General features: G+C 41.0%; 1 protein-coding gene across 1 annotated transcript in view; it reads left to right on the forward strand.

Annotated features, from left to right (window-relative positions):
* LOC113170474 (vacuolar protein sorting-associated protein 13B) overlaps nucleotides 1-16,595 on the forward strand; it is a 278,722-nt gene that overhangs the window by 207,613 nt on the left and 54,514 nt on the right. Inside the window, 3 exon segments of the mRNA XM_026372581.1 lie at nucleotides 8,568-8,770; nucleotides 9,925-10,138; nucleotides 12,059-12,243. Coding sequence (XP_026228366.1) covers nucleotides 8,568-8,770; nucleotides 9,925-10,138; nucleotides 12,059-12,243 — 602 coding nt within the window.

Below are 16,595 nucleotides of genomic sequence, written 5' to 3' on the forward strand. Positions count from 1 at the left end.
GTCTGCCACCAGGAACCAGTCCAGGCCCTTTGAAAATAAAGTACAGTAACAAATATCTGATACAAAAAAGTGGAGGAGAACAAATTGTTCTGTTTCATGTCATGATATTACGTAATGAAGCAAATATTCATGTGAACAACCTCTAAATCACTGTACCCAGTGCACTCCACATTTTCTATTTGTTATTCATCCAGATTAAAATTTGTTAGGAATGTAGCTCAAGTATTGTAACATGCTCAGTTAGGAATGTGTTTTAAACAGCGTGTTGGGTTGGAAGATCGAGAATGAATTCACTCTAATACTTTAAACGGTAAGCACAAAGATTGATGGGCTGTAACGACATATAGATTGTACCACTTAGTCAACACTTTCCACCTTTGTTTGTTGATGGCTATAGGCTGTTAATCTTGTTGAAAGACTAGACACTGTGTCATTGAGTCACTTTAGTAAGGGTTAGAACCAAATAGCAGTATTGCTTTCTGTAGTATTTGCAATATTGCTGTTTTTACACATGCAAGCAAAGCTCTCATCTGCCAAAAACAGGGTTTGTCAGTAAACTGTAAAGTGAGATGCTCATGTTAGTCTTGGAGCTAAAGTTATTGGGAGATGGGGTGTGTGTGTTTGATTATTTGATTGCATGGGGTATGTGTGTATTAGAGCCTGAGAGAGAAAGATCTTTTCATACCATCATGTATGAGTGTGTGTGAGAGGGTGAGATGTTTGTTTTCATGTCAGAACCAAACCCGGCCTTCATCAACTCTGACAATTATCCAGGAGACAACACAGTGTTTCCATTATGACGATCAGGACTGCTAATGCTAATATAAATTTAAATGCTTCCAATTTCTCTGAGACATTGGGTGTGAGCCGATGTGTTGTACTATAAATAATGATCAGCCAGATCTGGGTTGTTTTTCAACTTTTTTTTTTTTTCTTTTTTTTTTTTTTGCGTGTCTTTAAAATTGGACAACAGATGGAAACAGAAGGATAAAACAGTGACGATCTTGCATGCCTCTTGCAGTAGATAACAAAGAACAAGTTGACTCATAATTTTGTGAGTCGATGGTTTGTACCTCGGTGCTGTTGAGCAGCACGTCCTCCCTGTTTGGTGTGCAGATGGACATGGACAGAGCTGGTTCTGGGCTCCCTAAGTGCCTGCATCTGTTGTACAGATGTTATTATATAGGGTTACTTCAGATACAGTGATTGTCGTTGTTAATTAAAACCTCAAACAATTTGCACTTTGTTTACTCAAATCTGCATAACTGCATGGTGACACAATCCTCAGCGCTGCTGCTCTGCTCTGATTTTCACCAGCTTTCATCCAACTTTGATGTGTTGACTTCGATAAACACAGTTGATGCTATGTGTGCAATGCAATGGAAGAAAGAAACAGAGTTTAAAGACAGTTGTGCTATTATGAACTCACTTCCACTCACTTTCCATTTAAATGACTGTGCTATTTATAGTGACTGTTCTTCCTTTGCACACAATATGTTTCAAGAGATCTGTTAATTGTAGTTCTTTGATTTGTTTAGAGTAAACACAGGAAAATGAGATTAGTGTGCAGTGAACTGTCATTTCATGGATATGATTTTCTCCACCATTACCAGAGCCTTGAAATAGAGCCACCACAGCTCTTGATGCCAATAAAAGTGTTGTGCTGAAGACCACTGGTGTTTACTAACATCTGTTGGATCATTAATGTCTAGTTTGGCCTCAAGCTTTAAAACTGATATGGCCCGTTACAAATGTCATATATGTGTGTCCTGAAGCCATTATAATAATGGTCATCAAACTAATGCCGTGATTTAGAGCACCAAAATTTAAATCCAGCTCCTCATGTAACATAGGTGAATTACTCGAGAGGTTAAAGACTCTATCTTTATCTAATCTCTCCTCAAAGATTATGTTTAACTGTAGTGTCACAAGTTGTTCTGCTAAATAACATGTTTGCCTCACACTCCATAATTTTAGCACTCTTATAGATCTTTGTCACAAAACACACTGCTAGCTTCCCAGAGGGCTTCTTCACATAGTGTTTCCAGACTTGTTGCCATCAGAAGAAGACAAATTGTCTCTAATTATGCAGACTGATCACCGGTGACAATAGATTATTTGCACTGCCTCTATCATTCAGCACCACACGGGCCTCTCTGGTTCAGCTCTATACCTCCGAAAATGGATACCTTGGAATTTTATGAAGATAAAGGTTAGGATTCCCGTCCTCTACGGCTGAGCATTTGAGCTGCCACAATCAGTCAGGGAGAATGACCCCTCTGGGAGAATCTGTACATGAGAGATGTAAGACAGTAGAATGTAATATTACTACCACTTCAATATAATGTTGTTGCTCTGCTGCTTCTCAGTGGCAAGCTGAGATTGATGGACCACGTCCAGAGCAGCTCTCCAGGACGATGCCAGTGTGCAAGAGGAAACAGGAGAAGGAAGAAGAGTAGAGAAAAACACTTGCGAAAGAAGAAGCAGGAGCGTGATGGAGATAAAGAAGCAGAGGAATAGAAAAAGTTAAGGAGGCATAATGATAGAAATGAAATGTAAGAGGGAAATCAAAGAGTAAAATAGCAGAAGTACTGTAAAGAGAGAGGAAATACAGTACAATAAAGAACTTAAATTTGAGTTGAAGTTTGACAGAAGAGAAGATGAGAAAAAACTTGAGTCACAAATCGTAGGAGACTAGAGGAGATATAATACAGGACAGAAGGGGAAACCAGAAGACAGGCAGATTACTCTCTGTGAGCAGTAACAGAGGTTTTTTCAGAATATGTTATTACACTCACCTCACCCCACTCAGCCTTCATCAACGTACATCTATAGCTGCATTGGGGTGAAGACCCTGTCATCCACCCTCCTCCCTCCCTCACTGGTGGAACATCTGGGGTTCTGTACCTGGTCATGGCAGCCCCCCTCTGCCAGGGGACAAGATGGAGAGAGAGGGTATTAGGTTGACAGTGAGGTGTGTTACCAGATCCCGTGTTAATGAAAAGCAAGTGGAAGCCCCACATTCCTCCCTCTGTCCACGGCTCACCATTCCCCAAGGTAGGGGGGCATTTATAGTTCAGTGAAAGAAAGGAGGGAGGTGGGCAGGAGAGAGAACAGATGTCTTAAGGTCCATGAAACAAGACCCTCCCTAATCTCTCAGCGCTCCGTCAGACTGCCCATAGAGTGCCCCCGATTTCCTAAGAACACACATACAAACCGGCATACTCTACTTTTTCATATGCATACAACAACATACACAAAGCTTTCTCCCAGTCTGTTGTCTCTGTGGACCTCCTGCCTCTTCACAGTGATTTACTCCAGCACACTTGTAAAGCAAAACTTCTGTTGGTGGAACAAAGTGAAAGCTACCCATTATTTATTTATGCCTCTTCATTTTTTCAAGTTTTATTTTGTTTCCCTGGCCAGTGTTTGAATTACGATCATGTCAGTGTGTTTACTCTGCTGAAAGAAAGGCAGTCCTTTCCATTTATCATATTATTTCTGTTTCAATAGGGAGAAGCAGAGCTCAGCAAAGCCAAATTTAAAGAGATTTATCTTTGGAAATACATCCTGCTATGAGCTGGCAAGTTAACCCAAATGATAAATTGTTTTCACTGCATTAATAATAGAAATATGTCAGAGAAATCATATGAGGAAAAACTGTCCAGGAAGGTATTTGCAGTTAGCTGTTCACAGACACGGAATCTGTGAGATTGTTGTAGCGAAATGTCCGAGACAAGCATAAACAAGAGTTTGTCTTTTTTAACAGTGTTTGTCAAACGTTCAGAACTGCATTTACAGACCACTCCCTGGGAACTTGTAACCAGCAGAATGGCTAGTATGTTAGACATATTAGGCCTGCCGCTAGACAAATCATTTTAATTATTGATTACTGATCTGATGGTGATCTTTTCTTAAATTAGAGATTAAAACTTTTGCTTAATGAAATGTGAGAATTGAAAAACTACTAAAACTGAAAGATATTCTATGTGTTATCACTTAAAAACAAACAATTAATAATCATCAAAACAATTAATCATGATCAAAATAATAAACAATAGATTTTTCAGTTGCCAACTTTCCAACAGCAGATGACGTAACAAAGATATTAGCTAGTTTCTAGCTAACTACATGCTACATGTGTACAGTAGGAAGAGGTACAAGGGGTATATGCAGTATGTGATGTTGCAAAATCTCAATATATTTTTCTCATAGGAATATTTGCGCAATATTATACATACATGTTTCTCAAATTCCCAGCATATGCATGATGTATATCTTGACAGAGCAGGAGTCAGAGATCTACACAGACGTGAAATTGAGACCTGGAGCCATATTTATCAGGAGTGTTAGAATCACTTCTCTGAAATGTGCTGAAAGTTAACCTGCGACTAAAAACACCACTACGACAGAGTAGGACTTCATTAGGACATTTTTTGAAGCCTGCTCATTTTAAATTAAATTAGAAATTGCTGTCATGTGTTGTAGTTTTTTTCTGACAGTTGAGGTTTGCAGTTTTGGACAGGAATAAACTATAATGCTGAAGTCAAAACTACTTTTCAAGTAATCAAGCGTACATGTTCCACTTCACTGTCAGATTCTGATAACCTTCTTGATGTATTTAAACATCGCTGTCGATGCTCTAGACAGTTACGGGTGACTTGGTTCCATCTTGGTTTTTGTTGTTTTCTTGCAGAGTAGTAGAGGAATTAATGACTCTGCACATTATCTGTGGTGCTGTGAGTGATTGAATGATTGATTTATTGTGGCCAAGATTGTCAGTTGTCACAGACCCAAATCAGCACCGCTACAAAGCAGCATCTTCCCTGTTAATAAGAAGCGTAAAGTTTTAATGACTCTGGTTTCTGTGGAGAGAGCATGTGTGTGGATAGAGCAAAGCACACACCACAAGTTCTGTCACAAAACCTATTTCATTTTTGTCCAAAGGGTATCTTTTAATGAATGAAACCAAAATATCTTTCCTACCACAAAATCTGCACGTCTTTATCTGAACGCCGTCTGTCTCCTGGCAACTGCAAACCAATTACGATACCTCTGGAGCTTTCCTAAATTTTAGTGTAGATAGGAGGGATTGACTAAGTTGCAGCTCTTTGTGCCAAATATTTGACTTAAAATCCGACTGACTCAACATTATACACTTTATACAAAGCTATTTTCTTTGTTAGTACATGAAGGATTTATTGCAGACCTACTGTAGTATACTCTATTAGTTTTAGCTAAGACTATGTAATAAACTGTGATTGTACATTGTATTTTTATTTCAACTGAATGGCCATAATAGTGGCACAGTGAACCAGCAAGACCGATAATAACATTGCCACCAAAGCTATCTACCTCATCTGTTTGATTATATCATACTTAACTTCACATGACTTCCTTATTGAACTCAAACCTCTGTAGAATGAAACAGTCAGAGAGTTAAAGAGAGTTAAATTACCTGAAAGCTCAATCACAGGTCCTTTCAGGTCACAAGGTTCTACTTCGTATTCATTTCTTTCTTTTATTACTGAGTCTTTGTAGGACTTCATATAATCTCTTTCTTAGTTTATGTCCCACATGCAACATACCACACAGACACATACACACCCAGTGGAGCCTGAGAGAGCCATTTCTTATTAAATTACATTTCAAAACAGTCAAAACCAAACTGAGCCCAAAGCTATATGAAATCAGATGGCCCAAACTTGACCTAAAACCCGATAATTTGTCAGGACCCATCAGACTGGTTGAGTAATATGGCATAAAGTGAAAATTCCACCTGAAGGATTAAGTTCTCTCTATCAGTCTCTTGCAGTGTTATGTTCATTTATGTCTTCCAATAAAGGAATTACATTTAGAATTGAATATTAAGAAATAACTCCTATGTGCCATATGTAATTTGCTTATGCATCACAGCTTTCATTGAACTCGTGTGCTCATCAACACTCACCAGTTGCTGTATCTGTAACAGTTTGGATGACGCATAGCTCCCTGTGCTGTGCCGATTTGGCTGTCAGTGTCCCCTGCTATGAAACCAGTTTCCTCTAGTGTCCTATAGTGGTCTTGTGGTGAGTGAATAGTGTATTTCTGTGGTGAGTGACAGTATATTACTTCTATTACCCTTACCATCCCAGACAGTCTTCAGGGGCCACTGCTAGTTAGGTAATGACTCCTTTAGGTTTCTACTAATTGATACCAGCACGTACTGGGGTATAAATCAGCCAGGCAGTGGTCAGATAACGGCTGCCAGGGAGAAACCGACACAGTAAATCAGCCTCCAGTCCTATCTAATCTTACCCGAGTGTTTGCCAGAGATGCATTTCACTTTAGGAAGATTTCCATCCACCCAATTCCCCACCACCCACTTTGTTCCCTGGGTGTTATAGGTTGTGCATGATGAGCCTGCCGAAGATGTAATTGTGCTCACTGGTTTCCTGTGATGCAGTTAGATATACAGGTGTAAGTTAGTGTCTACAGATCTGTCTGTGATCAAAGGTGGTTCTGAATTTCTTAACCTTTTTTGTGTAACTGTGGGTTTAAAGATGTTCATCTTTAAAGTGGGGGTGATTTCAATGAGAGTATTTCAGTGACTTCAGAATGTTTGCATGTCCTTTCACTTTTTCCACACTTCTTTCACAGATTTTTGTCACAAAACTATTTGAAATCTGAAAGAAAAATGAAATCTCTCATTAGCTCATTATTGTTGAGACATTTAATACTCTTAATAATTTCTAAACTCCTTTATTAGCAATTACAGTCTACAAAGAGGATATCACGTCCTTTTCTTTACCGGCAACATTCTTTCCTATCCTTCCTCCTAACGGGCCTACTTTACATCTCAGCAGCATAATGTGGAGACAAACCCATTTAGTGGTCATATGGTCATACAGGGCAAAAGCAGGGATGGAGGGAGGATAGAGTGTGCATGTGCATCCGACTATTATTCATCCTAGATGGAACAATGGAGTTAGAGAAAGGGATTCCCCCTCATTACAACCACTGAGCTGCAAATGACGCATGGTGAGACAGCAGAGAACCTTTTGATGCACAATGTGTTGGTACGTGGATATGTATGTGGGTGTATTTGTATCCACTTGTTCACGTCAGTGTGCATGGTTGTGCGTCTGCATGCATGCAGGCATTTGGCAGTACTTTTCTGTTTGTATCTGTGTCTGCACTTAACTTAAATGCGCTTGTGTCTCCTTTTATACGTGTGTGAATGAAAGATTATCCCTTTAACAAGCCAGTTTGGGAGTTCCCCAGTGGTGTCTAATAAATCCTGGCCATGAAAATAAACCTGGTGTCCACAGTTCAGTAAGCAGTCTGTAAGCAGTCTGTAACAGCCCTTTGTGCTGCAACACCAGCAGATATTAGCAGGTAAACTGCCAACTTGTCTCAACAGCATCTTTCCTGAGAGAAATGAGTCATCACTGTATAATATTTCCCTCAGAAAGATTTATACAAGAGACAGCTTCTTTTATTGGAACCCCCTATTGTGTTCTTGAGCTCTAATGTTGAATAAGATGTTCCTTCATCAGATTGCAAAGCCTGGAAAGATGTGAGTGCACTAGGATGTCATATCTTCACCCTATGATAGATCTCTCTGTCTCTCTCTCTCATTCACTCAATGTGTGGTTCTCTAGTTCACACTTTCCCCTTTCCTCCATGTCTTCTCATTAATCACAGTCCCCCTTCACACAGTATGTCTTTCAGTCTCTCCCTCAAACCCCCTGTATATATGGCTTTACCCCCAGTGAGACACTGAAACCGCTGAAAGTCTTTTCTCAGATGATTGAAATTTAAATTCTTCTAATTCTTCTTATTACTACACTGTGGACTTGCCCTACCTCTGTTTGCATGAAACTGGGGTGTCAGGCATCAGGATCAACAGGTAATAAATCAACTTTGAGATGTAAATGCATCTTATTATGCTATTAAAAGACAAGCCATTTTCTTCTACTGTACTTGCACACCATTTACTGCCACTGCTTTCCCGGAATTAGCAGTTGGGAGTTAAAAGGCATGTTCAAAGAGCCTCTTCTCAGGGCATTATTAGTCATCGATGTTTGAGGTTTCCAAATAGGCTGCTGCTGTAGCTTCATCTGACCAGATCAGCTCTCCCATGTCAATGACTAGTGATTTATTGAAGTGCAAGTTAAGGACAGCCTGTGACGACACTGGTACATCTCTGTTTTCATGTAGAGGAAAGAATTCTATAAACTTTTGGGCTTTTGTACTTTTGGTTCTTTCAGGATGAGTGGGTGTTTGGCTCCTCTCTCTGGATCCCATCAGGGTTTTTTTTTTCACCATCATCATTTCTGTTCAAGCCTATATTTTACCAAATCACAGATAAAACACTGAACTATGTTGTTTGACTCTGGCACCATAGTTAAAGATGTCTTCTAAGTCCCTCCAAAAAAGAAGATTGATTTTCATCTCTTGATTGACAGAAAGATACGGGAAAGGACGGGAACATAATCACAATTGATAAAAAGGAAAAGTTATGTTATCCTATTTCAGAGAGTCACTCAATAGCACATTCTTTGTCACTTCTTCTCTGTTCCTAGATGCACTTCAGTCTGCCTCTGTGCTGCTGGAGCTGCAGGATTTGTTGGTGAGAACAGGGTTGAAGGACAGAAGCCGCCTCTTGCTGGGACCATTCTCCTGCAGCACCTCTGTAGAGGCTCGATGGTGTCGACACAGCGGCAGCCCTGGACCTGATCCCGGCCCTCCAAAGCTGCTGCTGGATCTTAAGGGTGGACTGCTGCAGGTTTGTCCATGACCTCATTTCTTCTTCAAAAGATTTCTCGCCCAGCATGGCTACAGAGGTCATGTTCACATTACCACCTCTGCACCTCATTGAAATTTTGGTGTCTTGCTCAAAAGCACTTAACTACAGATCTGTTCTAGTTAAGAGCAGCTTGTAATCATGAGGCTGCTCAAGTGCAGCTCCTAATTAATCCATACAGTATTTACAGGCTGACACCCACAGACACAGCTCATCATACTCATCACAACACTCATCTGCTGTTCCTATTCAGTTCTACCATAGCTGCTGTATTCTTTGCAGCTGAAATGATTACAGTAATTGCGTGGTATAATTCCACTGCAGAGTCACATCTGCTATATACAGTGCAGTGTTATAAGGCTTTTTCTACGGGGGTGTTCCATTATATGTGTACCTTTTTTCCCTGTGCAAAGTTACATAATGTCCACACTGAAAAAGTCCCTTTTCAGTGTGACTAACTGAATGCATTATTACTAATGTGTTATTCCACATTACTTCTTTGGGGGAACCCCGTTGCCCTGGTTCCCTTATGCTTTTATTGCGTGCCCATTAACAGAAACATCACTTGCAACTCAACACTAAATACGTAATTGTACTCTTCCCTCCACAAATATTGCTGTTTTAATCAAGTGCTGTACAAAACCACTGGAATTCCTTCTGATTCCGTCTTCTTGTGCTTTCTTCCAAAAAGTTGAAGAAAAAAAATCCCCAAATTTCCCTGTTTTTTGGAGTTTAGTCATAAGCCATACTTGCAAGCTAGTGAGTAGCGGGAAAGCAGGCAGGCAGCTCCATGTGTGAAGAGTTTTTGACTCAGAGATTCCTGGTCTTTAGGCCAAACCCCAGGCAGATCCACTTTGATGGAGAATGGGAAGGGGAATGCCGCGGGTAAGAAGGATGTAAGGTTATGTCGGGTGATGCTAGGAAGGATGTGAAGGGTTGATGACAAGACTGACTCTAACTGCTTTTCCTCCTGTTTGGGAAAAGAGAATTGAATAATTGTTGGTGCAGGTATTTATGCATCAGCTCTATGTCACTGTCAGGTTTTTGCTCATCACGGACGGTTCCTTTTAATTTCTTTCCCCTTTTTTAGTCCCTACAACTCCCTACTTCTACCATTTCTTGTTCTGTGTCGACAGGTGTTTTGGGGTCAAGAACATCTAAACTGCCTGTATCTGGTGGAGGAGCACCTACAAGCACACCTCCACCTCCTCAACAGAGATTCATCTAATACCTGCTCCAAGGGCAAGCCCTGCCACAACACACCTCCCTCCTCGGGTTCTCGCTCTCTTCAGACCGAGCACAGCTCAGATGACTTGCGCACTGGACATTTTCAGTACATCCAGGATTCAGGTGAATGTGAATAGAGTGCTTGTCAATTTCACACAGAGATGAGATATAGTGTGCATATTGATACCAGACTTAAGTCTTGGTAAAACATAATTTAAAATACTCTAAATTGTGTTTAATGTGACACATTTGTGGTATCTTCATCTTACAGAACAACTTCTACATGTTCAGTAGTAGTCTAGACTTCCGAAGATTGAGCACCTACCGTGTTTGCTTTATTGACTGCCATTTATATCAGTAATTGCAAACAGACAAAACTATTTCTGAGATGCAAAGTAAAATGATATTACTGTACCTGGATACATATGTTTTTTTCCTGTGTCAAAATAGATGGAACAATGGTAAGCACTGGTTGCTGAATCTATAGGATGAAAAGTACCCATCACTCACAAACTCTTGCAACTAAGTAAGATGAACTAAAATAAGAACTTTTGTGACAAAGTGAGATGTCACTTAAGATACACATCGACTTAAATCAAAGTCAGATCAAAGCCCTCTGTGGAAAGAAGTTTCATCGGACCTGTCTGCCTGGTTTCACTCTGAGTAACATGCTGTTTATTCCACCTCTTTGTGCTTTGTGTGTGCTATCCCCGGCATACACACGCACGCACGCACACACACACATACAGGAACACTGTACACAGAGGATCAAAATTCTGTCTGGCTGTAGCCCAGCCGTCCACTCTGTCAGCTGTGGTTGAGTCTTTGTTTGTTACACCATTCCACTGGCCTTTGATGCATTTAATATGCTGACTGAAGCAGGAGAATGTACAGTAGTGAACTAGAACAGAGAGGACAATCTGTCTGCAACATGTTGTCAACAGCCAGAGAGAGCCAGGCCCCAGAGTGCAGAGAACAGCGAGTGGCTCCTTGGGACACTGACACGCGGAAGGATGAGATGGATGGTCAGGGGAATAGATGAAAGCTGGATGGAGAAACGGGGAGAAGGACCAGTCACTTTCTTTTTGAGGCAAATGAATGAATAAGAAACCTCATGAAAGTGTGTTTTTTTTTCTTTCATCCACCCAAAAGAACAACACACCTCCCACCTTCAAGTGGGCTGCCCAGTGCTTCACATAAAGGGAAAAATTAGGCTCTGAGCCTTAAAATGTGTTTTCTACAAATATAGTCTCAGTGTATGAACCCCCAGGGGCTTAACAAAGCAGCAGATCTCCTCTTTTTTCCCCCCTTTTTTTCCAAATAAACATTTTTCCAAAGGACTTGAATCTCAAACAGCAGCCACGTCTTAAGTCAAACACCATTCAGACGTTTAGATTCAGTGTGTTCACTATGTGTGTGTGTGTGTGTGTGTGTGTGTGTGTGTACTGTATCCAGCTGTTGCAGGTGCAAAGCATGGTTCAGTCACTGGTTGTTTACTCAATAGTGAAAATGTTAACTCAGCCACTCTGTTTATATGCAGCTTCTTATGCAGATAAACATTCTGAGAGCGTGGAAACATCCACAGCGCTCTTTTACCAAGAAGACATAGCAGGAAAAGCATAGCTGCACCAAAGATGCCACAAGTCAAATACTTGCTCTTTTGCCACAAAAGGTGAAGAGAATGATACCATACAATAGTCACCACATTAAAACACATCCAAATTTTGGACGTCTGTTTTTTTCCACAAGCATCTGAAAATATTCCAAGAGTCTAGTAAAGGCTTTAAACAGGCTTTTTTTATTGTTATTTTGTCTAGCAGTGGTTTTTTGTACAGCAAACGTAAGAGTGCAGTACAGTAAACTATTAATCTACTGTATCTTAAAATATGAAGTAGCATTTTTAATCTCAGCTCTCGTTCTTAATGTTTTCTCTTTGTTTCAGCTGTTATCTGCAACCTCGTGCTTTCAGTCTTCCTATAAACCACATTATAAGTCCTGCTTTTAGTTGTTCTAATGAAATTGTTGTTTCCTCTGTTTTTGCAGCATCCCAGAGACTGCCAGGACCCCATGAGGTGGTATTCTACAGTGAGACAGAGGATAGCCCGGGGGTAATGCTGTGGAGGTATCCTGAACCTCGAGTTCTGACCTTTGTCAGGATAACCCCTGTCCCTTTTAACACCACAGAGGACCCTGAGATCAGCACGGCAGACTTAGGGGACGTCCTGCAGGTAGATACATACTGTATCTATGGTCTTGATATGAATGTTAATGTCTTATTCTTCCAACACAAACCACAGCTAGTGGTAAAGCAAAGAGTGGTAATGTGTTAAACAACCACATGTTTCACTTCATTGTATCACTTGTCAGGGTGTGTAGTCATCTCCTACCAGGAAGAGGGTGAACGAGATGTAAAATGAGAAGAGGATCCACACATCTTGCTACTCCTGACTTAACATCACCTGCAGTGAAAGAAAAATAAACTATCTTAGAGTTGGGCTGTGTCCATTATGATTCATTAGCCATGAGAACTCCCATACCCTACGTGTTATTGAATGACAGCAGACCCCTGCTGTCCCTCCAAACATGTAATACGCGGTAAGACAGCTGTGGAAGTCATCTTGCATGATTTAGTGTGAATATCCAGGTGTCTCCAACCCCAGATGAGGTTATATTTTGGCAGGCTGCAGCAGCTACCGAGTCTTCTGGGCCTCACTGGGGGGACAGGACATCCCACTTTTCCTCCTATCACTCATCTTATTCCTTTTTATCTCCTTCCTTTCTTTCCAACTTATCATTCTCGAAGGCTAGCTGGATCCCAAATCACATTCCTTAATACCCTACATATTCGTTCACTTTTCCTGCAGCAGAAAGATGCTATTTTTAGGATAGAATTGCCTGATGCTGTCATAGCTGTTGTTGTGTTTTATAATTGTGCACAGGAATTACATTTTTGGTAATATGCAAAAATTCAAAACATATTTTTGTCCTCCTGTGTGCTAAGCTACTCTTCAAGTTCTAATCATATGACGTTTCATAGCTTATTTTAATTCAATTGGATAAGATGCAACCATAGAACAACTGATCTTTTGTCATATATTAAATATTGCATTGTATAATTTCTGAGGAGCATTTTTTGGGCTTCAGGGTTGTTTGCGTTACCTTCCCTCTTCTTTCAGCTTCTTTTCCTCCTGTAGCAGAACTTTATCATCATTCTATATACTCCCTTTATCTCTCAGATTCTTTCCTGGACTCCCACAAACATTTCACCTTCACTACAGATGTTTTCTTCAGCCTGTTTATGTGTGCCGGCCCATGAGAGGCAAGACAAAATTCTTATCAGAGTGATGGCAGATGTCTGACTCCTCAACTAGGCCCCTCAGCTGTAAAGTCTGTAATGAGCAAAACTCCAAAGCTTCTAGCTGATTGACCACATATTGAGTTACAGTTGAGACCAGAGAGAGCTGACGTGTGCAGGGGAACAGGGCTAGACAATGATGTGACAGTGATAAGTAGACTTTGCACAGGACAGTGGTTAGATACAGTGGGACAGTAGAGTAGATACAGCATTTAATATATAATATTATGTATTTGAATATACTATAGTGTTGCATGTGTGCATGTTTTAGACTGCATCTAAAATATGTGATTTCCGTCTGTGTTTCACGTAAACCTGGCAAAAATCAGAACATTTGAGGTGTTCTTTTATCTGTCAAAAGAACGCTGTCTTCACATGCACATACGCTGTCTTCACACATCTACATACATACAACTAGTGCCCTCCACAATGTTCCAACCAGTTCCTGTAGAAGTGGTATGCTCAGAATCTTGAACAGTTCCTTCTCCCTTACAGACTCTTACAATCACTCTCATATAACATGAAATGGGAACAGCAGATACTGGTCACAGCTCACTCCTGAAGGGTGTTTCTGCTCTGTCGGACAGGTGTTTGGGGATTCTTTCAGCAGCTGCAAGGGCCTTTCTTGGCCTGCCAATCCCTTTGCAATTAGTAAGCTCAGCAGTACTCTCCTTCTTCTTAATTGTGTTCCAAACAGTTGATTTTGTTAAGCCTGAAGTTTGGACAGTGTCACTAACAATTTTTGTCCTTGTTTCTCAGTCTCATAAAATTTTCTTTGACTTTCTCTGGTACTGCATTGGTCTTCATGTTTGTGTGTGTGTGAGTGTGTGTGAGTGTGTGTGTGTGTGTGTGTGTGTGTGTGTGTGTGTGTGTGTGTGTGTGTGTGTGTGTGTGTGTGTGTGTGTGTGTGTGTGTGTGTGTTACACGGTGGGATATGTGGAACCAGTGGCTGATGAACATGTGGTTTCCACATCTTCCTCTCAGCTACTCCTGTCATCTGCCATGGTCCTGTCTCTTCTGACAAGTCTGTTAAAAGGAATCAGGTGATGAGACTTCCACAGGGAAAGTGGTGAAAAGAGGATGTGTCAAGCACCCAACTATTACTCAAACCAATTTGTGCGGGGATGAGATGCTGTGTATACAAAGCAATAAAAGAAAAGTATTGAAACGGGAGCCATTGTTACAGACAGCTAAAGAACTTGTCAAAGCAGTTGTTTGATGTAACATTAATTGGTAACATGAAAAGCATCACTTAAAAGCATTTAAATCCATTTACGAAGGCAACACTGTTAAAACAGTATCACGTATCACAGACTTTTTGTAAGGATTGGATTTATGGGGGCTATTTTAACTAGACATCTTGGTCATCGGCCAAAGTCATTGTGATCCCAGATTTTAATTGATTTCAGCCTCGGTAGAACCATGATTATGCTTTCCATTCTACAAGAATTCAAAAGTCTCTGTTAATTCTTTTTTTTTCTCCCAAGACCAAAAAGAAAGTCCAGCTACAGAGAACGGAAATGCAGCCATAAAAATCAAAAAAACTGTAATGGCTCAGTTTCTGTTCCAAAGTAATTTCATTTACTTTACATCACGACTGTGCAGAGAGAGAGAGAGAGAGAGAGAAAGAGAGAGAGAGCAGGAAAGAGAAAGAAGGCAGTCATAATTTCTCAGGCCTCTAAAATTACCATGTGGCTATGCGGAGATGGAGGCTGATAGATTTGGAGAAATTGAAAGTGAGAGGCATAGGGAAAGACAGAGTGATATTTAGTATTGAGCTGTCTTGTCATTTGTCACTATCACTTAAACGGGAATGTTTTTCCAATTTAGGGCTGTTTACCATCAGGTGGAGGGTGAAAAAGATTGCAGATGGACAGAAGAAAACTCAGTCCCCTCCACATTTTCCCCTTCTCCTCATTCTATTTGTTACGCCCCCCACCCCCAATCTTTCCTTTGCTCCCTCTCTTCAGCAGGGTGTTCTGAATAGATGAAGGTGGGGCGGGGTGGTGGGATGGAGGAGGTTCCTGCCCTGAGCCGTGCTGCTCGCTCGTCCCCAGAGCAGATCATATTAACATTTTATAAAATCAAGATTTCCTGCATTTAAATAGTTGTGGTTTCCCAACTGGTTCCAGTATCTCGAAGGGGGGATTCAAGCCTCCTTCCATTACTCAAAGTCAAATTGTTGCCCGTACTGTTTTTACATAAAGTAGAATGAGAGTATGATGGGAGGCCAGCTGACAGGTTCCCACCTGTAGAGGGCTCAAGTGATGAAGGGATAGAAGGAGAGAGGAAGGTGACTCATTCTCACCTTCCCTTTGCCGTGCGGTCCAGTTTTGTGAATCATAAACAGGTGTCCTTCTCTCGCTTCTCATTTTCCATCCCTCTAACTCCTCTTCCCCTTCTTTTGCCTTTCTGTGGGGTTCTGAAGCCTGTGAAACAGGGAGTACACACAGGAGCTATGATTCAACCTGACCCCTGCTCGAGGGAGCAGAAAGAAGAGATACCGTATGTAAAAGCAGAGAATTTGGCTTCTGCCTCTGTGTGTTGCTAAAGCAACGTATGCTGTCCTCATACTTATTTGTTTTTGCCTTTTTTACCTTCTCTTTTCTCGACAAATTTAAATTTCAACCGCTCACTTTTTGAGGGGGTTGCCCAAATCACTCTGACTTTTCCAGACAAACAACACACCATCTGCTCCCCTGCTGTTGCTTTCGTGCATGGCACTGTGGGATAACTTTTCATGTTCCACCATGGCCCCGCTGGCCTGCAACCGATATCATAAAAGCTCTGTGGCCTGAGATGAACCAGCAGCCAATCAGCCATAACCAGCACTGCAGCTGTTTTTTCTGTTATTGTTATTATTATGAAAAACACAGGTCCACTATCAGATTCACATCCACAGCATGTCCCATTTTATTAATGGACACATTTTCTCCAATTAGTGGGAATACGCAAGGCTTTTGTTGGGAGTTAGAATCTGAGGGGAGCCGGTGGGGGTGTTTCACTTCAGAGCGACACACTGAACTAAAAAGAGCAGTCATCTGTTTTAGCCAAGATAACTATTATTTTAGTGGGACAGAGCTGAAGCAGACCTGCATTAGTCACAGCTAATGCACTATAAAAACAAAAGACTGTCCATGTGGTTAATTTGATCTGGAGCGTTTACACCTCATGCACCAAAAACTCCAGTGCACCTTAAAAAATGTGGCGTCACACAGCAAACAG

The sequence above is a fragment of the Anabas testudineus genome, chromosome 16 (assembly GCF_900324465.2).
Source record: "Anabas testudineus chromosome 16, fAnaTes1.2, whole genome shotgun sequence".
NCBI lineage: Eukaryota > Metazoa > Chordata > Actinopteri > Anabantiformes > Anabantidae > Anabas > Anabas testudineus.